The sequence below is a fragment of the Vigna unguiculata genome, chromosome 7 (genome assembly GCF_037176805.1).
Source record: "Vigna unguiculata cultivar grain cowpea cultivar isolate G323 ecotype 2 chromosome 7, ASM3717680v1, whole genome shotgun sequence".
Taxonomy (NCBI): Eukaryota; Viridiplantae; Streptophyta; class Magnoliopsida; order Fabales; family Fabaceae; genus Vigna; species Vigna unguiculata.
In genome coordinates, this window is record NC_140798.1 from 5,916,344 (window position 1) to 5,938,941 (window position 22,598).

Consider the following 22,598-nt stretch of genomic DNA (forward strand, 5'->3'; position numbering starts at 1 on the left):
TATTTATATATATACTAAATCATCTAATAAATAACTAATATTTTAATAATTTAAATACGAGAACGAGGATAATATTTACATATTTATCTTATTTTTATACTCAACTAAAATAATTATGTATTATTTATATTCATACTTGTACCAAGATGATATGAGAATTTCCTGCTAGTGTGAAAATTTCTTATAGAAAGGAAATGAATTCAAAAGATTCTCATGAAGATTGATTTATTTGATACTTCTAAAATAAAAAGAAAGAAAGAGGCATTCAGTAAGGTACGAGATAAAACATACTGTAAAATTCATTACACGCTAACTTTTACCACAAACCCAGAAAAAAAAAAGCGTCATCTTATATGCAATTGAATTTTAATTAACTTTAAATATCCAGCATTTAAACATCTCTACATACACACATATGCAAGCAAACAGGCCGTTTCCAGAACGATTTTTTTAAATTAATCTCTAATTTTAATTAAAAAGTAATGAAAGATCAACTTACGAAGTCTACATTTTGTGCTATTGATTTTCCTCGCAAGCCAGTTTACTATTTCTTAAATCAAGGATTACTGAGAAACTAAATATGCAATACGATGAGAGAAGTAAAGTCACCTTATATTGAAAATAATCAAATAAAATAATGAACTGTTAAAAGCTAGAAAGTGCATTTTGCTATCTCAAATAACAGGGACACGAGATGTTAAAATGGGTTTCAATTTGTGAATTAATTCGGTTCATTATAAGTTCGAGTCGAGTTAGGTTAAGAAAAATTTAAATTTTTTAAAGGTGGGTTGAACTCAATCCGGCTCACTTAACCCACGAGTTAAACGGGTTCGAGTCGGGTTGAAGGTGGGTTGACCCACTTAACCCACCAAACATTAACTTACTTAACCCACCAAACATTAACTTGATACTTTAATCTTTAACTATAATCTTTATAGTAAATTACTCAAACAACCGTCTTACAAGCAAATTTTTCTAAATCAGCATGACAAAAATGTGTAGTTTTTTTATTTATATTTTGTTGAATAATATTAGTCATGTTTTCTTGGACTATATGGACACTTTTTTAGAAACAATTCATCATATATTGGTGGTAAGCATGATGAAGACATTGATTCTTGATTTTATTGTGATTGTCATCTCATTGGTTGCTTAAAAAATTATTTAAATATTTAAATACTTAAAAATAAATAAATAGATATTTTTTTTATGTGGGTTGGTGAGTCAACCCACTTAACCCACCAACCCATGGTGGGTTGAGCCGGGTCGCAAAATTTCTGGCTCACCATAAAGTGAGTCGGGTTGGATTCACTCATTTTCAAACCGACTCGTGGTGAGTAAACCTGTGTGAGTCAGATTGACTCACTTTAACATGTCTAACCTTGTAGAATAAAAATTTATTGTACAAATGTAATGAACTCAAATCTTTCCTGGGTTTTTCTATACTATTGTCTCATCTAATTTAAGGATGTCCAAAAATTTCATACCCACAAATATCAGTAAATAAAACTTGCAACGGGTAAAAAATAAATATTATAAATGAATATATGTAGATAATAAGTACGATTATACCTGCATGTTAGCAAAACAGGTATCATAGTTTTCGTACCGGTGTATATGAATATGTTGTTAGATATTAAAATTTTCTTTTGTAAGTATCTGCAGGTACCCCTGGATACTAAAAAAAATACGTGGATACTGCATAATGGAGACCCGTTCAGTTATGAATATGAATACAAAGCGGATATTCATCTTGCAGATAGAGTACGATGAAACTACTATTCGTATCTTATCTGCCCCATTGACATCCTGATTTAATCGTTATATGAATTATTTTTGGAACAATAAAATCCCCTGAAACTTTATGAAATAAATAATTAAAGCATTTTAGTAATAAAATCTTATTAATTGTCTAATTATAGGTCTTTTATTTTAATAAAAAATTTCAAATTCTTTAATTAAAATTCTTAAGTATAAAACTATAAACAATCATCATATAAAAAAAAGTAAAACATTTATAAAATTTCATTAAAATAATACTGCATTATTAAATTTATTTTTAATATTAAAAATGTTAAATATACAAATACAAATTCAAGTGAGGAAGAAATGATTTCCATATACTTGAAAGATAAAATGGTAATGAAAGAAACTTCTTACCTATAACAACCACATCTCTTGAGAGATATCTCCCAATTCCTCTACCATAAGAAAAGGGAATATCGCAATGAGAACAATCCTGAAGTGATAAAAGATTTTATATATATATATATATATATATATAAAACTTCAAGAAATCAAATTGGTTCCTTTATCCAAATATTTTCCAATATAATAGTAACTTTTTAAGGATGCAAGAAAATCACATTATCTACACTATTTTGGAAATAGTAATAATAATTTTTTTTTTCATTAATCTCCAAGAGAAGCGCACAAGAAAAATTCAGAAGGATAGCATGTAAGCAAGGTTTTTAGAAAAATGAAACTAAAGATTTTGGTTCCATATGCTATTTCTACTATTCAATTCTTTCAACTATTTTCTCTTATTACATTCCTAAACGATTGACGCGGATAATCTTACTAAAAAGTTTTACTTAGAATCTCCTTTAACTCGCATAATAATTGTTATTCTATTTCTTCTACTACTATTATAAACCTGTGTTATATCTTGTATGTCTAATTATCTGTGACTCTAATTAAAAGTATCAACATAATATTACTAAGAAAATAATCTTGATATAGTTTAATATATCTTTTATTCATACTTCTCTAACTTTCAAGAATTCAAAATTTTAATCCATCTCATGTAATAACTTACGTTCTCCAATACACTTAATTTACAAAGTTACTTTTATAACTTATTTCATATTTTAGATTTTCAATTATTATTGTATAAAGTCAATATCTCGATGTAATCCAATCCACTTTTTCATTCTAGCGGATGAGTAAAAACATGATACACTTCGTTTCTACCTAAAAACAGAATAACATAGTTCTAATTTTTTTGAGATAAGATCTTTTAAGTGATTTTAGAATCCAAAAAATAAAAAAAATAAAAAATTACTTAAAATATGTCATATTAAATTGTTAAAAAAAAAGATAAAAATTTAATTGTTAAAAAAACATTTTTTAAATAGATAATATATAGATCCATCTTCTTCTAAAAGGTTAAACTTTTGCATTAAACTTTTAACAATACAATTCTCAACATTCTACCATGTGGTCTCCTTTGGAAACCATTTTGCCTCTCTCTATCTGTTCACAAACAAGATTTACAATTAAAGAAATCAGATCTTCTGTACACACATTTGTATTCAACATCATCAACACAACCCTTTCTCTTCCCAAAGATGCCCTGAAAACATATATAAAACACAATTTCACGTGAGAATAATTGTCCAATGTCACCATGATATATATATATTATATCAATCACTACCACACTTTTCTTATCTCATGCTTGGATGTAATGTAATGTAATCAAGTTCACATTCTCAGGCACGTGACCTCAGTACACAATTTCAACCCATTTCGCAGTACTATTATACAAAAATATGCTCTTTTCAAGATACTGCAACTTGCTACTCATCAGTACCCTAAGATTTCGCCATATCTTGTAACTCTATGTAGGACCCTTCAAAGATCACCACTTTCAACTCAAACTGACAGTAAAAGTAAAAGGGTTCCTACAGATTGTGTTGCAGAAAACATAGATGCTTTAACTTAAAAGACTATGTAACATAACTCAATTTTGTTGAGATTTTTTAATTGGTGAAACTGGTGTAATTTGTTCTAGCTGTACTAAGATCTAGTAATCATATGAGGCAGGAATAACTAGGGAGAAAGTGACATGTATGATACTACAAAAATGTTTATGTAGGGTTGGTTGCTTCTCTTATTATCGTATCATGTTCAGACAACTTGGCTCATGTTCAAACAAACTGAAACAAACATTACATTATGATGAGAAGGACCGAATCACACAACACACAAGTGTTCAACATCTCAGAATTTTCGGGTGAGTTTTGAATGTGCATTTTCCTAATCAGATATTTGATGATGTTAGAGTCTCTTAAGTGTCTTTTTCTCTTATAATATAGCTTGGTAATAAAACAAATGCTCATACCTACCCCAATCACAACAACAAAAACACTTCTTTAATCACAGCTCATAACCCCTGCAAATTAAATAAGGTTTGCCATGACCCATTTCAAGCAACAAACAACAAATGCAAGAAACAAGAGAATGAGTAAGTGGTCACATCACTTCAAAGCAAAATAAACAACTATTTAATATAGATTTATTTCTTCGTCAATTCAACTAATATTGCTCATTGTTGTAGTATTAAGAATAAGAGTTTATAGTATTTCACAGATAACCCTATCAAAAGAAAATCATGTAATCGACATTGTGGCCCAAATAAATAAATTTGTGGTGTGAATTTCAATATCCTAATTATCATTTCACACTTCATCCCACTAGAAGGTAGATGCCCCCTACCTTTTCCTCTCACAAAAATGTCCAAAGATAAAATAATAAAACACCGAAAACCGAATCCCCTAAAGTTCGAAAGCGACATCACCATAACGAACACTCACCAATATTTCTTATTACTCTTTTTGCATAAATCTTCTAAATTAATTAAACAATTATTCTACTTTTAAATATGAATCTAGTTCTACCTCAACAAAAATGGTTGTGTAGTATATAATAAATTTTCATTTTTGTTTTTCTGGACGAATATTTATTTACTCTTTATCTTTTATTCTACAAAATACGATTTTTTTTCTACAAAAAGAAAGAGTGACGTCGGCACAGAGAGTTCAGTAGCGGTAGCAGAAGCAGAAACCGGAAAGTTCGCACTCACTTACCAACTTGTTTCATTTCAATCCCGGAAAATGACGTCATGGGCTATTTCCATCAACGGCTGGAGGCACTCCGGCGCAAACTTTCTGGCAAAGAGGTAAACATAGCTGGAGTTGGAGTGCCTGAGGCGGTGGATAAGTTCCGGCGAGATCTCCGGCGCGGTGTAGGTATGGGGGTGGCCGTCCCAGGAGCCGGTCCAGTTGACGCGGGTGAGGGTGAACCCGGTGGAGCCATTCGGATCCTCCATGGAGAGGAGAGTGGGGAAGTAGTGTTCTTCGGGGTAGCAGGGTTCCGGGGTGAGGCAGGGGAGGCGGAACTTGTTCCAGAGGCGGCGGTCACGGACGACGATGCGCGCGTGGCGGCGGGTGAGGATGAAGAACTGGGAGCCGACGCGGAAGGAGGAGAAGGGGACTTCGGGGAGCATGGGAGGACGCGCGTCGTAACGCGCTTCGAGGTTGGGGTCCTGGGAGAGGATCTCGATGAAGCTGCGGTGGGGAAAGGTGGGGTTTTTGAAGAGGTAGTTGTGGGTGAAGGGGAGGGAGTGGAGGGGGATGCAGTGCTGGGAGAGGAGGGCGAAGTAGAGGTTGAGGGGGTCGTGGAGGAGAGCGGCGGCGATGAGGCGGCGCGCGGCGGCGATGAGAGATGGGGAGGCGCGGGAGGTGGGTTTTGAAGGGATGAAGCGGGAGCGGGGGAAGGGGCCGCCGGGCGGTTGGATTGGCGGGTGGGCGTGGATGTAGATGTTGAAGAGGTGGGTGTGGGAGGGTGAGAAGAAGGTTTCCCAGAGAGGGGAGAAGGTGAGGTTGGAGTTGGTGAGGAAGAGGAAGGCGATTTTCGGGGTGGAGGAGAGGTGGGAGGTGGTGTGTGGGGCGGCGGCGCGGCGGAAGAGGGCGAGGTCGTCGGCGTCCGGCGGCGAGAAGAGGAGGTGAGGGGAGAGGAGGAGGAGGAGAGGGAGGGAGAGGAAGAGGGTGAGAGAGATCAATAGTGGAGATGACAACATTGGTGAAAGATAAGAGAAGAAGAGAGTTAGAGTGTTGGAGAAAAAACAAAGCTTTGGTTTTTCATCATGCCAAGCCTTCACTTCACTTCTCTTCCCTTCTTTCTCACTATTTTTTACTTTTTCTCCCCCCATAGTCAAAAGCCTCTGAATTTCTTTTCCCTTTTCAACTATTTTTAAAGATAAATTCTTTCTTACAATAATATGATTGTGTAACCACTCCCTTTAATGTTAAACTATTTGTGTGGGCAATAATTTTCCATTGAAATAGTATTTTTCAATTCGTAAATAGTTCTTATAGCTTACAATTTTTATATAAAATTAATAAATGTAACAAATATTTTAACTTTAGTAAAATAATTACTAGACTTAATATTGTATTATTAAAGTATTTTTAGTTGAATTTTAATTAAATTTTATTGTTATATTGAGTATTTAAACTTTTTTATATTTTTTAATCAAGTTTTGTAATATTTATTAATTGAGTAAGGTAATTCAAACGATCTCATTTTCATCCAATTTTTTTTTTTTAAATTTACTCTTCCAAATTTATCTTAAAAAACAAGCACATTAAATAAGATTTTTAAAGTCAATCTGGCTTACAATTATATTTTTAAGGATGAATAACATGATGATCTTATCTATTAAATAGGGTTAAATATTTTTTGTTCTTTCATTTATAGTGATAATTGGAATTAGTCTTTATTCGAAATTTTAGACCAATTTAGTTATTCATCTTTAAAAATTAGATAAATTTAGTCATTTTAAAAAATTTTTGTTAAATTAATTTGACATGTTAAACACATTTCTTAGCTAACATTAAATCGAGAATGAGTTAAACGATGTAAACAACTCAAATATTATTATAATAAACGTTTGAATGTCAAATATACTTAAAAAGATTTGATTAAAATGATTAAATACACTTTTTTTCTAAAGTTGGGAGACTAAATTAGTTCAAAGTTTCGAAAATGGACTATTTCTAATTTTCACTTAAAATTAACAGAAAAAAACATATTTAACCCTGGTTAATAATAGCAATATAATTCAATCATCATTTAGTCATATCTTTCTTAATCATAAAATCTCACATATTTTATCATACGAGTCAACTAAATGATGAAGCAAAATAAAATTTGTTTCGTCGAGTTAGAAAAAAATTAAAAGACAAAAATTCAATAGAAAAAAATAACAATTTTAAATACTCGATAGACTAAAAATTATAACATTTGATTACAAATATTCAAGTTTATCACGAAATTAAAACTTAATTACGTTTTTATTATTTTACATTTCTATTTCATGTTCAATATAAACTAGTTAAATATTAAATAAAAACAAAAATAAAATAGTTAATACTATTTTAAACTCTAAAGTTCAGAATTAAAGAAAACGAAAATTGTAATTTGGAGGGTGTCCTTTTTAATTTAGGTAATAGGGTGTTTACCTAATAAGAACAGTTATTTGTCATTTTGAATGAATTTAGGAAATCCTAATAGAGTGGTATGAAAAATAAATGTTAATGGTGTGGTGTGGTGGAAGATAAGATTGATGAAATTGGAAAGAGTAGGTTTTTTATGAGAAGGACAAGTGTGTCTATGATATTTGATATGGAAGGGGTACATGTGTTAGAACAGGAAAAGGTGTTTTTGGAGGAATCTCTAAAAGGATGGGACAGAAGAAGAAAGTGGGATTTTATTTTTGATTGAAAGGATAAAAAGGTTTAGATAATTTCATTATATGCTTCAAGATGCCAACTAAACTGTGGTTAATTACCTTTTTAAAAAAATAGTTTAGTTAAGTTTGTTTATTGCTTTAATTACGTACTTTTGGTTTACCAGCTAGTTTGATGTTCGATATTTTGATTTATCTGTTTTTTCATGTTGGTGCTTTTATCAAATATTAAAACATCAAGACAATTGATTAGAGGAAGGTTACGTGTTTAATTAACATCATCGGGCTAAGTTTACGACAAAACAAATTAAGGACGGTAAACTTAAAATTTGGAATATATAATTTAATGTGTCTATGCAATAAATACAACAATTAAATATCATGAGAAAAAAAATAAAAAATATTATGAATTTATTTTGTGGGTTCTTGTGATTTAACAAAATAATGAAATTTTTTATGAAAAATCATAAGACCTACTCAACCAGTTCTATCCATTCCCGGTTGTGGATGCAGTAATATCTCTGATTCATATTTTCATGGTTATAGTTATGGCCTTGGTCGTGGTTGTAGTCGTGCTAATGATTATGGGTGTGGACATGGTCACAAACAAAATTTCAAAGAGATGTTTTATCACTAGAAGTGGAACAATAATGTGAAAAAAAAGAAAGAAAGTGAAAATGATGGCAAATAAAATGAAAATATAAGTTATTATTGCGATGGTAAAGACCATTTGAGTCGTAATTGTCGTACACTAAAGTATCTTAGAGAATACTGAGAAGAACATAAAAACACATTTTGTTTATGAAAATGATGTTTTTGATTATGGCCATATGTATGTCACTCATCTTGATATTGTTATGTTCTTTGTTAAACAAAATGAAAGCATTGATCACCTCATTGGTAATGGGAGTGTAAAGAAATATATTATCATATATTATGTTCCTAATTTGAAGACAATGCTTTATATTTTGTTTCATGTTGTTTATATGTAAGTTTTTCTTGATCAATAAATATTTTAAATCTTCTATTTTTTTTCTTCTTTTTCTTCTCCTCTTACAAAATTGAAGATTTGTGTCTTGCTGATAGTGCAACAACTCATACAATTATGAAGAGTAATAAAATTTTCTCTTATTTGGAAATGTAGGAAGTCAAAGTTAGCACTATTTCTAGTACTACAAATATAATTGAAGGCTTTGGAAGAGACATTGTACTTCTACCAAGAGGTACAAGATTCCATATTAAAAATGCATTTTATTCTCCCAAGTCTACTAGAAGCTTATTAAGTTTCAAGGATATTCGTCTAAGTGGATATCATATTGAGAGAAATAATGAAGAAGATATTAACTATCTTTATATCACTAGAACTGAGTCGAATAAAAAATGTGTATTGGAGAAATTATCAACCTTCTCTTGTGGCTTCTACTACATATGTATTAAGTACAATTGAAACACAATCATTGTAAGCTAGAACCTTACAAATAGAAATGAATTTCTTTGTTAGCATGATCGGTTGGGTAATTTTGGATCTATCATGATGCGAAAAATAATTAAAAACTCAAGTGGACACCCACTTAAGAGTCAAAAACTTCTTCAGTCTAATGATTTCTCATGTACTGCATGTTCATAAGGAAAACTCATAATAAGATAATCACTAGAAAAAAAATTAGAAATGAGTCAATCTCCTTTTTAGAACGAATACGAGGTTATATTTGTGGTCCAATACACCATCATGTGGATCATTTATATTTTTCATGGTTTTTGATGCATCAACTAGATGGTCACATATTCATATTTATTTATTATCAACTCACAATTGAACATTTGCAAAGTTATTAGTAAAGTTAAGAGCTAACGTCCTAGATTATTCGATTAAGAAAATTGATAATGTTGGTGAATTTACATCTCATGCTTTTCATAAGTATTGTATATCAATTGGAATTGAAATTGAACATCAAGTAGCACATGTTTATACTCAAAATGAACTTGCAGAAAATTAATAAAGCATTTAAAAATGCTTGCAAGACCATTACTTATGAGAACTAATATTCCAATGACTACTTGGGAATATGCATTTTTGCATGCTACAGTATTGATTCGCATCAAGCCAACAAGTTATCACAAATTATTTATTATGCAATTGGTTTTTTATCAATAACTTAATATTTCTCATTTAAGAATTTTTTAGTGTGGTGTATATGTTCCATTTTCCCCACCAAAAAGGATGTGATGAGTCATTAGAGATGATTGAGAATATATGTTGGATATGATTTTTCATCAATGATAAAATATCTTGAATTATCAATAAGAGACTTATTTATAGTTAGATTTTTTGACTGTCAATTTGATAAATAATTTTTTCCAACATTAGGGGGGAAAGAAAACAATTGGAAAAAGATATTAGTTCGAATGAATTATCATTATCTTGTCTTGATTCTCGTACAAAAGAATGTGAACTGAAACTTCAAAGGATAATTCATTTACAAAATTAATCAATCAATTACCAGATATTTTTACTGAAAAAAATGGTAACTAAATCATATACACCAACTGTTAAAGCTTCAAATAGATTTGATATTAATTCATAACCCTAATGCTAAAACCCCTCGGTAATCTATTAGCGACACTGTCATTTCTAGGTAGGGATGTCAAAAAAATCCGTACCCGCGGGTATCCTCGGATAAAACCCGCAATGAGTATAAAATGGATATTGAAAATGGATACCCGCAGGTAACAAATACGAATATTTTGTATACCCGCATGTTAACGGGGCAGGTACGGGTATCATAGTACCCGTGGATGTCCGTGACCTCTATACTCTAATTTAAGTTAAAAAAAATTATTAAAACATTAACATATTGATTTTGAGTGGGTTATTTTTTATCAATTGGTTTTAAAAAATTTCCATTTATTTGTAAATTTTCATTCAACACTATTTAAATGAATTATTTTCACTTTGTTTGAAATTTATAAAGGTTATGCATTTTTATTTGAATTTATGGTTAATTTTTTTTATTAAATATTAAAAAAATGTGTTGTAAATACCCTCAGATATTCGTGGATATTAAAAAAATATGTGAGTACCCGCATAACGAATATCCGCACGGATATGGATACAGGTATGGGGCAGATATTTATCCCGCGGATAGGGTACGGGGGAGCTACTATCTGTATCCTACTCGCCTCGTTGACATCCCTACTTCTAGGAGAACAACAAACCACAAGAAATATCCTCAATGGGAGTTAAAACCCTAAAAAACGTCAAATATAACACCACTAAAAATAGTTATTTTTGTAGTGTGACTACCTTGTCTTTCAAATATGACAATGTTTAGGTTATACTATACATAAAACACAAACAAATAAAAACAAATTATACTTTGGTTTTGTTCAATACTAAATTTAACTTCATAAAACTAATTTACTACTAACAATTTATCAAACATGTACATCAAACAATTAAAAATGTAACAAAAAAGTAGGGTTTGTTTAAAATAATAATTAAAAACATAATTAAATTAAACCAAAACTAAACTAGAAATAATAGAATTAGGAATGAGATTAAATTAAAAAAAAACATAAATTTTTTAATCCGATTAAACGATCAATTCTCACTAATTAAATTGATTGATATGATATTAAGCTATAGGTGAAATTCATACGATGAATAAATTGATTTAGGATTAAGGTTTAGCCAAATAATCCTAATAATTATTTGGCTTAAATACCTTTTTGTCCTCATTTTCGTAGTGTTTGTTGCGGATGGTCCTCATTTTGGCAGAATGTTTAAAATGGTCCTCATTTTTACCGAATGTTTAAAATGGTCCTCATTTTCGCAATTCGTGTTTTATTTGGTCCTTTTCTGTAACGCCGTTTAAATCATTAACAGAGCATTGTACAAGTGGCACGATTTGTATTACGGTGTGTTACATGTACTGTACATATGGCTAATCAACGTTAATTTTTTAATTTAGGGGAAATTTTGCAATTAGGGAAATTTCTTCATCTTCGTCTTTCTTAAGCTCGTATTTGCAGAGGAAGCATCTAATACTTGTCATTTCATCATTGGATTGTAGTTGCGCTCTTCATTTCAATTTTCTAGTTAATCATCATCAACGAGGTAAGTGGGTTGTGGGTTTTCTGGATTGTGTTTGCTCATGGGTTAGGGTTTTCGTAATTCTATTTTGGGGTTTGTTTGTCTTTCAACTGTTGTGATGTTCTGCATGGTTTCTAAATTACTTCCATGATGGTTGTTTTTTAAAAAGAAAATACGGAGGTGAGTTATTGAGTGTTGTGGGTAGAGATGCTAATGATCAATTACTGCCCTTAGCGTATGCTGTTGTGGAAGTTGAAAACAAAGAAACTTGGACATGGTTCTTGGAATTGTTTAATGGTGATCTTGGAGGTATTGACGTGTGTGGGACAATGACCTTTATGTCTGACCAACAAAATGTATGTTTAATATATGTTCAATTTATTAATTTTTGTTTAATGTTGTAAGTACTAATAATCTTATCATTGCACAAGGATGAGTGCCTGCCATTCAGAACCTATTACCCATGATTGAGCACAGGTCTTGCATGAGGCATTTGTATGCAAATTTCAGAAAAAGATTATCTGACAAAAATTTAAAGATACTCATGTGGAAGGCTGCTAGGAGCACAATGAATGTGGATGCCCAATATTGCAGTTGTAAGAAATGACTTCTGACTGCTATCCCTTGCTGCCATGTTATTGCAGCAATGAATTTCATCAATGTCAATGTTGAGGACTTCATACCAATCATTGATGTAGTGCATTTTGATGAGGATAAATTAATGTTATGAATTTAACTTCTTCCAGACTTAAATCAATTTAATTTTTCCCAAGCTTATATCAATATCACTTACTTCAATGCTCAGATTAAGATGTCATTTTGAACATGTTGAGTCTAATATCAACATAATCAAACTAATTCATTTCTTCATTTAACAATAGTACAAAACAGATTGGACTTTAAAAGATTACACACAATAACAGTACGAATAATACAATAACAACACAGGTGAACCCTATTACTAATTGCAGCCTCTTCTCAGCAACCTTCAATGACTTCTCCAAATCATTAATCTGCCTCATTTGTGTCATGATGATGACATCCTTTTCATCAACACCACCATTTGAAAAAGTTGCAGCCCACATTATTGGTAATGGGTTTTAAGAGAGATGCAAGAAAAGTGTGTATCGTCTCATTCACTCTAAAAAGGAATAAATGCAATACAGATCTTTTATACAGCAGAATGTGACTTATTGAAGCGGTTAACAGAAAAGGAAACTACCAGACTTTAATACAACTATCATAACAAATGGACAATTGTTTATTTTAGCTTACAACACTAACATACCCCCTAAGCCAAACACCATCTAGCTAACACTTCTGACACCAATAAGTTGTCTTAGTTGACTGAAACGTTCACGCTTCAAAGGCTTTGTGAATATGTCAGCCAATTGCTTTTTCAGAACTGCAATATTCCACCTCCAGGCTTCCCTTGTTGACCTGCTCTCTTATATAGTGAAACTTGGTTTCAATATGTTTGCTCCTCCCATGAGAAGTAGGGTGATGAGCTAGATTGATGGTTGATTTATTATCAACCAGCAGCTTCACCTTCTCATTTAGCTCAACCTCCAACTCCCTCATTAATGAACACAACCAAACAGCTTGACATGAAGCTTCACATGCAGCTACATACTCTATTTCACAGGAGGATAAAGCAACCACTGATTCCTTCCTTGAGCTCCATGATATTGGTGTTATTCCTAAGAAAAATATGTATCCCACTGTACTTCTTCTGTCAAATTTATCACCACACCAGTCAGCATCTGAATATGTTGTTAACTTTAGATCTTCACCTTGCTTCTTCTTTGCCAGCAGAATACCAAAGTTGAATGTTCCTCGTGCATACCTCAGAACACGCTTGGCTGCATTCATGTGCGAGACTCTAGGATTCTGCATAAACTTACTAATCAGGCCAACACTGTAACTCATATCTGGTCGTGTGTTACACAGATACCTCAAACTTCCTATTATACTTCTTTAAGTTGTTGGATCCACATCTTCCTCTTCCGGCTCTTTTTCTAGTCTCAACCCAACCTCTGCTGGAGTACTTGCAGAGTTGTTGTTGTCCATTCCAAATTTTCGCAGCATATCCAACACATACCTTGACTAGTGCATCAAGACTCCATCTTCTGTTTTTGTGAATTCAATTCCAAGGAAGTAGTTCAACTTCCCCAAATCGCTCATTTCAAACTCAATTAACATCTGCAACTTAAACTTAGATATAAGTTTTTCACTGCTCCCTGTGACCAAAAGATCATCCACATACAGGCACACTATCAATTTTTCTGGTTTTCCCTCAATCTTACAACACTACACGTATACACCGTGTTCAGAAGCACACTTTTCAAATCCAACCTCACTCATAAAAGCATCAATTCTTTGGTTCCAAGCCCTTGGAGCCTGTTTGAGTCCGTAGAGAGCCTTTTTCAGCCTATACACAAGATCAGGATGCTTGCTGTTAACAAATCCATGTGGCTGAACTACATAAACTTCTTCTTCCAACTTTCCATTCAAGAATGCCGCCTTAACATCTAGTTGATACAGTGACCAATTGTGTTGTATGGCAATTGAAACCACCAATCTTATTGTTTTTGTCCTTGCTACTGGAGCATAGACCTCACTATAATCAATTCCTTCCTTTTGCAAGAAGCCTTTAGCTACTAGCCTCGCCTTGTACCTCACTATATCTCCTTGTGGATTTATTTTGGCTTTATACACCCACTTCAATGTTATCGGTTTCTTGTTATCAAGTAGCTTCACCAACTCCCAAGTCTCATTTCTATTAATGGACTCAATCTCTTCTTGCATTGCTCTCAACCATTTTTCATCAACTATTGCTTGTGCAAATTCAATAGGCTCGGACTCAGCTATTAGAGCATAGTGAACAAAGTTACCTTCAGTAGTAACTGTAGTATCATAGGATAGCTCATAGTCGCTGAAATGAGAAGGCTGCTGTGAAGTTCTGGAAGACCTGCGCACCCCTGCACTTGGGTCGACATTATTTACGTCTGCTTCTGTAACATTCTCTTCCAGCACAAATCTTGGTTCTTCTGGCTCCTTTTTCTCCCAATTTAAGTCAGTTATCTCATCCACTACAACATCTCTACTCACCACTACTTGACCTATTTTAGGTTCAAATAGTTTATATCCACCAGTTGTGTGATATCCTACTAGGATCAATGGCACTCCTTTGTTATCAAGTTTCCTTCTCTGTTGGTCTGGAACATGTTTATAGCAAACTGAACCAAACACTTTCAAAAGGCTGACACTGGGTTTCTCATTTGACCACACTTCCTCAAGTGTGATGGCCTTTAACCTCTTTGTAGGTGTTCTGTTCAGAATATATGTGGCTGTTACAGCTGCCTCTCCCCACAAATACTTTGGCAAACTTTTACTCTTCAGCATACATCTCACCATATTTAGCACCGTGCGATTTTTCCTCTTTGCTGTGCCATTATGCTCTGGTGTGTAAGGTGGTGTGATCTCCTGCACTATGCCTGTATCCTCACAGTATCTTCTAAATTCACTGGAGGTTTATTCTCCACCACCATCAGACCTTAGCTTCTTTATTTTCTGGCCACACTGCCTTTCCACCATGTTCTTGAATTTTTTGAACACATCTAGTACCTCACCCTTGCGTTTAAGTAAGTAAATCCATGCCTTCCTAGTCCAATCATCAATAAACAAAACAAAATATCTACTACCTCCTGGTGTATTAACTTGCATGGGCCCACATACATCTGAGTGGATGACATCTAGCTTTGCTGCAGACTTTTGAGGTAGCACTTCTTGGAAGTTGTTTCTGGTTTGTTTGCACTCCACACACTCTTTACAAACAGTTTCAGGTACTCTAATATGTGGCAAGTCTTTAACCATTGTACACTGACTTAGCCTGGATAAGTCTCTGAAGTGTAAATGCCCAAACCGTAGGTGCCATAGCCATTCTGAATCATTCTTTGTCATAGAGAAACACTGATGCTTGACTGCTTCCATTACAACATGAAAAGTCTTGTTTTTAGCCAGACTTGCACTCACAACCAGTTGTTTATTCTGGTCAAAGATGCTAAGGCAATTATTCTTCATTGTCACCACAAACCCTTTTGCAAGAGTTGTCCGAGACTTATCAGATTAGTTTTCAGCCTTGGAACATATAGTACTTCCTCAATCACCAATTCTCTCCCATCATTTCCTCGCAACACCACTCTGCCTGACCCCTCTGCCACAAGACTCCTATTATTAGCAAATTTGATTCTTCCATTAGTTGCCTCCTTCATCTTGACAAACCACTCCTTCTTGCCTGTCATATGGGTTGAACACCCAGAATCTAGGTACCAGGCAGTGTCAGCAGCATCTTCACAACTTATTCGAGCCATTAGCATCACTGCCTCCGAATCTGAAGTGTCATATTGAGCTAGGTGAGCACGATTCTTTGGCTTGTTCTTCGCACCATCTCCACTCCAACACTCTTTTGCAAAATGGCTGAATTTTTTACAGTTATAACACATCACCTTATGCTTATCAAACTTACATTCCTTCTCTTGGTCCGACTCATCATCATTCTTGTGATCTTTATGGTTTTCTTGATCACTAGCCTCTTTCCCTTTCTTTTCTCGAGCCCATTTTTGACCATGTTTCTTCTTACCACCTTTCTTGAAGCCTTTTCCCTTGTCATGAGATTGTGATCGAGCTTGCAGAGCTTGCTCTTGAATCTGTCTACGCTCAACCAACCTATGCTCATGCGACTCCAAAGAGTGTTGTAACTCTTCTAACTCCATAGACCCTGTATCATGTGTTTCTTCAATAGTCACCACAATGTGATCAAACTTTGGTGGCAATGATCTCAATATCTTGTCAACTACGTATTGATCAGTGATGGGATCACGGCATGCACGCATTGCACTCACATGTTCTTGAATTTTATCGAAGTACTCTGCCACAGTTTCACTCTCCTCCATGGTCAGACACTCGAATTGTCGTCTCAGAGTCTGCATCTTTACTTTCTTGCTCCTATCACCATTTCTGTAGGTTTTGATCAAGATTTCCCAGATCTCTTTGGCTATTTCAGCCTTCGAGATTCTGTGAAATACTTTCGGGCCAACACATTGATAAAGGAGGAATCGTGCTTTGCTATCCATTTTCTGCTGCACCTTGAAGTTTCTCTTCTCTTCATCTGTAGCCTTGGATCCCAACTCTGGCAATCCCTCAAGTACTACATCTGCAACGTCTTGAAAGCCAAAAATGGCTTGTATTTTAGTGCGTCAGTCGTCGAACGACCTTCCATCAAAGACGGGCAGTGAACCTTGCATCATGCTTCCTAACCCAACCATCGTACTCGCCTACGCTGCACACTTCTTCAATCAAAATTTGAGACCCCTGCTCCGTTCTTGTTTTGCGCACAAGAACCACACACGTTAGGAATTCTCAAATCTTTTCCGCTGACTTTCACACACCCCTAGTTATCGTAACTAGCTCTGGATACCATAATGGGTTTTAAGAGAGAGATGCAAGAAAAGTGTGTATCGTCTCATTCACTCTAAAAAGGAATAGATGCAATACAGATCTTTTATACAACAAAACGTGACTTATTGAAGTGGTTAACAGAAAAGGAAACTACCAGACTTTAATACAGCTGTCATAACAAATGGACAGCTGTTTATTTTGGCTTACAACACTAACAATTGGAACCACCACTTTGTAAATCAATAAACCAAAAATTATAACCAATTTATTATTAACACAAAAATAAAAACAAATTGTACCAAAAATTTTCTACAAATATTCTTTGGAGTTCTTGCCATCCTTAAAGCTGTCATCTCTCCGCAGCTACAAATCGGAGTTAATCCATTTCTCGTTGAACCACCAATAGTGCACGAAGTGATATAGCACGGTTGCCTCCAACGATTACAACCAGAGGTAAAGGAAGAAGATTGGGACCGTAACATACCTATATAATGGGATTGCAGGAAGAAGAAGATTGCAGCAACACCAATTGAGAATGGAGGAACAAGATTGTCAAAACTCACCAACTGCCCAAACATTCCTTACCAAAACCCTAGCTCACTTATTTATCCCAAAATATCTAATTACCACACCTGTACAGTACACGTAACACATCCTAATACAAACCGTGTCACCTGTACAATGCTTCGTTAATGATTTAAACGGCGTTACAAAAAAGGACCAAATAAAACACGAATTGCGAAATTGAGGACCATTTTAAACATTCGATAAAAATGATGACCATTTTAAACATTCTGTCAAAATGAGGACCATCCGCAACAAACACTACGAAAATGAGGACCAAAAAGGTATTTAAGCCTTATTATTTTGTCCAAATTTCATTAATTGAAAAATAAATTTAACCAATTATCAGCATAGTAAAAGAAGAAAAATGTAACATTAAATAAGGAATTAACATTACTTTTAATCCAAAATCTTAGGACAATACAACAATAGGTTTATGGATCTTCATCCTTATATGTTGCTCAACTTTCTTATTTCTATTCAATGTGAAAATTAGATTCTGACTTAGATCACAACAATCTCCCCTTCAAGGTGGATCTCTTCTAAATTGGTATACTCTATCTCGAGCAGAAACATTTTCAACTAGTCGTGCATCTTAATGGAACATGCTTACCTGAATTATCTATCAGAAAGACTTTTGGTACAGGGACCATATTGTAGTCGAATGAGTACTAATCATTTATATCAGTGGTGAGTCTATCGATGGGAGAATTCATTGGGGAGATCCGACACCAATGATACATAAGTCCAATCCCACATAAAGAATTGACCTTTCCCTTTTCCACTGGTTCTCTAACATAGTGAAGATCGATTTCCATATGTGAATTATTCATAATGGAAAGGATTTGTGACGATTTGAACGGTGACTAGATTATCACATTAAATTGTTGCAAAAGAAGAAGAAATTTGAAAATTAGATAAGAAATTATAAATCGAAGTAAGCACACTGGTGACGACATCATGAGATCTGTACTCAGCTTCGGAAAACAATGGGTTGTTTTTTTGCTTTCCAAGAAATTAAGGAGTTGTTTTAAAAAAACTAGTGACAATGTCCTTGGAAATAAGATATGACAACGTTGTGAAGTAAGGACAATGCCTGGACCGTTAGAATAATGCAAGAACAAGGGTGAGTTGGATCTTGGTTATGTTCTTTGGCTAGAGTTGTTGGTGGTTGGTCATGGCAGAGAAATAGGACAAAAAGTACAAGAAAAAAAAGAAAACAAGAGAGGAAAAACGAAAACGAGGTTTATCAAAGATCTACTTATACCATATAAGCATAGCATAAGAAGAAAAACGTTTATTGGAAATAAACTTGAAAATACAAAAGATGTATATGTTACACAAGGCTCTAGAGAAGATATATAAAAAAAGAGAAAAAAAAGAAGAAAACAAACGGATGTAACCAAACCAAATTCTGATACCAATTCAAGATCTAATGTCAAATCAATGTTGGAATGATACTAAGCCATTAATAGTGAGACGTTGAAACTTCCATAATATACTCCATAAATAATAGCACATGATGTGAATGGTAAAAAAAAAAAGAAAATAAGAAAAAAAATGACAAGCCCTAACCTAAGAAAATAAAAGAGAAAACATAATTTTGTAAATTAAAAAAAATGTTTATTTTATGTTATTCTATGTGTTCATAATGAGATTCTCATTTGTATTATGAGCACAAATTCAAAACCTTATCGTCTAAAAAACTAGAGGAAATTAATATAATCTCAAACCATCCTTAACATTCATTAACTTACGATAGGTAATTAATTTATTACACCAATGCTAATACAATTCTCTAACCTATCTCAACTTTCTAAGCATCTAAAACAATAATACTATTCGTTTCTTATAACATATGCAAGTTCTAATTCATTAAATCCATACCAAATACCAATAGTTTAACATTCTCAAGTTTATTTTCAAAACTCATCGTGCAAAAATCATAATTCAACACCTACATTCAAATATTTAAACAATGTGGTTAAACTATTTTTTTTACCATGGATTCCTTGTAGTCTAAGAAATATAGAGATTGAAGAGGAGGAACTCAATTATACTCCTAGTACTCTACGTGACAACGCACACATAGAAGACTCTTTGAGTGATGGAATAGTGTCACCTAAAAAAAACAAGGTATTTAATGCTAAAAGTAAAATTAACTATACATACAAGTGTTTATTAATATAGTTTTTCTAAATTTTTATATACGTTAATAGAAAAAAGAACTCATTTTTTTTTCATGAAAAAGTTTATTTCCTTTACTAAATGAAAAATCTGTTCTACCCCTCTCGTACGAAACATTACGGTTGCAAATTAATCGATAATGATAAAAATTAAAGGTAGAATCTTTCTTCTTCTTTTCGTAATGTAAAACTTTTGAAAACATAGGAAACTAAATATAAAAAGCAAACTTTTTTCTAACTCCATAGTTTTTAAAGACTAAGAGTTTTCCTCATAATAAAAATGTTCACAATAATTCAAAGGGTAGGAGTGTTGATCTTGAAAGATTTAAGTGTTATGATGCATAAATGAGAAGAGGACCACACTTATTCTGGGGTAAGTGGATAAATAAGTATACATATATGAATAAAATAATGAGAAAAAAGCAAAGGAACAAAAGTGAGAGTATAAGAGTCATAATTAGGGTGAGTTCTTTATAGAAGGGTGAGGTTGTGTTCTATAGTTTTGGTCTCTTTTTGCTTAGTTTGAATAGAGAAGTGAGATGCAAGAAAAGAATAGTGGGGAACCACAAAAACAACAAGAATAAGTGCTTTTCTTTGAATCACAAGAGGTTGGTGGTGAGCATTTCATGGTGGGGACTCAAATAGAATGGAATTGATTGGTGCTTAGAATAATTGAATGTAAATATATATATCAAAGAAATTGAAAAAAAAAAAGTTCATTACTTCATTTTAATGTATTTTATTATGTGGGTAAATGTTACTTTTAATCTATTTAATGTTTTTTTAAAGATAAAAATGAAGTTTTTTAAGAAAATACATAAAATATGGTATTGATACTTTTAAAACTTACTATATATATCAAAACGTATAAAAGATTAAAATAATAATTAGTCTTATTTTATTATTTTACTATATCTGTTTTATGAATTTTAACACTTTATCTTTTTAACATTTTATTATCATATCCTTTTTTCATACCTTAAAAAAGGTATTCTTTTGGAGAGTACAGAAAGAGTTTGAAAAATACGTATTTAATATGCTAATAAATTATACAAAAACAATTAAAAACTCGATAGTAAAATGTGTGAAAAAAAATACTAAATAGAAAAATTTAATGAAATAATTATAACTGATTGATAAAACTTGTAATTAACTCTTTTAAAATACTGATACTTATTAACATGAATTCCTTTTATATGTATTACTTTTTTAAGTAATTATCTTCGAAATAATTCACTTAGGTATTAAATACGAACAATTTTTTCAGTAAGTATTTAAATGTTGATTCGCTACGTTACGTTATAATGACAAAATGGGTGAAGTTAGTCGATATTTAATCAATGAAATATTTAGATGATTTAAGTAACGCCTGTATGATTTGATTAAAAACTTCTTCTTTTTTGTGTAATGTAAATAAATCACCATTAAACAGTTTTGTTTCGTTGTACATAAATTTGTTTGATCCATTAGAATTCTATTCATGAAAAAAAAAAGCCTGTCATTTTTAACCTAAAAATATTTTTTTTTTTATAAATCATCATTATTTATTTTTAACCTATTAATTTTTATTTTATGAGTAATGCTAAGTTATTCTTTAATGTACTATGTAGGATGAATAATGCAGAATAAGTATTGATATATTTTTAATATGATATATATATATATATATATATATATATATATATATATATATATATATATATATATATATAGTATAATAATTTAATTTCGTTAATTTTGTATAAATTTTATTAGTTGTTAATATAGGTAAGATATAAGTAATATGTAATTTTCATGAATGTTTACTAAGGAAAAAAAATTAACACGTTAATATATAATCAACGTTGAAAAAATCATTAAATATTTTAAAGTTACAAAGTAAAAAGTAAAGAACAACATCTTTAACTTATTTTTATATTAATATTAAACTTTTAATAAACTCGTCATTATAATTACTAAATATCAAACACATAATTAAGTATGTTAATCATTAACATAACTCAAATAAAATCAATGTAATTAAGTTTATTGTAATTTTGTATTGTACTAAACATGAAATATGTCAATAACTATATCAATAAGTGTGATTTATGACTTACAATTCTAAACAAATATTTTATTTTTTTCAATACAATACTGAATTGTTTGTCAAGAAATTATGTAAAAACTTGGAATAATGTAGACAAATATTTTTCCTACAAAAAAAATACAAAAAATATGTTATAATCTAAGAGACACCGTAATTATATATAAAATTATATATAAAGAGTATTTTCTCGTCTGCACATTCCATAATTTCAATTTATTCTTTATAATATAACTATTTGTTAAATTTTTTAAGATTAATATATATGTTTTTTATAAAATTGTCTATCTTCTTTTTTTTTTTCCTTATTCATCAGTTATTTTCTGATCTCCTTTCCATTCATTTTGCTATTTAATAAATATAAATTTATCTTGTATATTGTATATTAACTTAATAATATTACAATGATATCATTTACTAATATATTATCATCATATCATTTTTAAAAAATGCTTATATAAATAACTCATGTGTTTACACTAATAAGGATAAATTTGATTTAGTTAACCAGGTGAACCAATTTTAACTTTCAAATGTCATTTTAAAACACTTGTGAATGGTTAGGAATTTCATACTCATGTGATGATAATAAGATTAGGAATTAACTAAGTCTTACATATACAATTAATGAGATACAAGTATAATCTTCAAATTAATTAAACTTGTATTTACATG

The 22,598-nt window shown here is 32.1% G+C and overlaps 2 protein-coding genes and 1 pseudogene across 3 annotated transcripts; all 3 read right to left on the reverse strand.

Moving 5' to 3' along the window:
• Positions 1-3,155: 3,155 nt before the first annotated feature.
• LOC114189513 (core-2/I-branching beta-1,6-N-acetylglucosaminyltransferase family protein) lies at positions 3,156-5,981 on the reverse strand. 2 transcript variants are annotated; one of them, XR_003605686.2, is made up of 3 exons: positions 4,872-5,981; positions 4,131-4,177; positions 3,156-3,355 (listed from the first exon to the last, which is right to left on the reverse strand). XR_003605686.2 is itself a non-coding variant. In XM_028078097.2 (2 exons), exon 1 carries the CDS (start codon positions 5,861-5,863, stop codon positions 4,886-4,888), a length of 978 nt encoding a protein of 325 aa, XP_027933898.2. In that variant the 5' UTR covers positions 5,864-5,972; the 3' UTR covers positions 3,156-3,355; positions 4,872-4,885. The 2 variants fall into 2 exon arrangements, 1 of the variants encoding a protein (XP_027933898.2); XM_028078097.2 differs by lacking the exon at positions 4,131-4,177 and having other exon boundaries at positions 4,872-5,972.
• Positions 5,982-13,010: 7,029 nt separating this feature from the next.
• Positions 13,011-13,556, reverse strand: LOC146884567 (secreted RxLR effector protein 161 pseudogene; annotated as a pseudogene).
• A 2,156-nt stretch (positions 13,557-15,712) lies between these two features.
• LOC146884568 (uncharacterized) lies at positions 15,713-16,954 on the reverse strand. Its single transcript, XM_085675616.1, has 2 exons — positions 16,927-16,954; positions 15,713-16,842 (listed from the first exon to the last, which is right to left on the reverse strand). Exons 1-2 carry the CDS (start codon positions 16,952-16,954, stop codon positions 15,713-15,715), a joined length of 1,158 nt encoding a protein of 385 aa, XP_085531742.1.
• Positions 16,955-22,598: the final 5,644 nt, after the last annotated feature.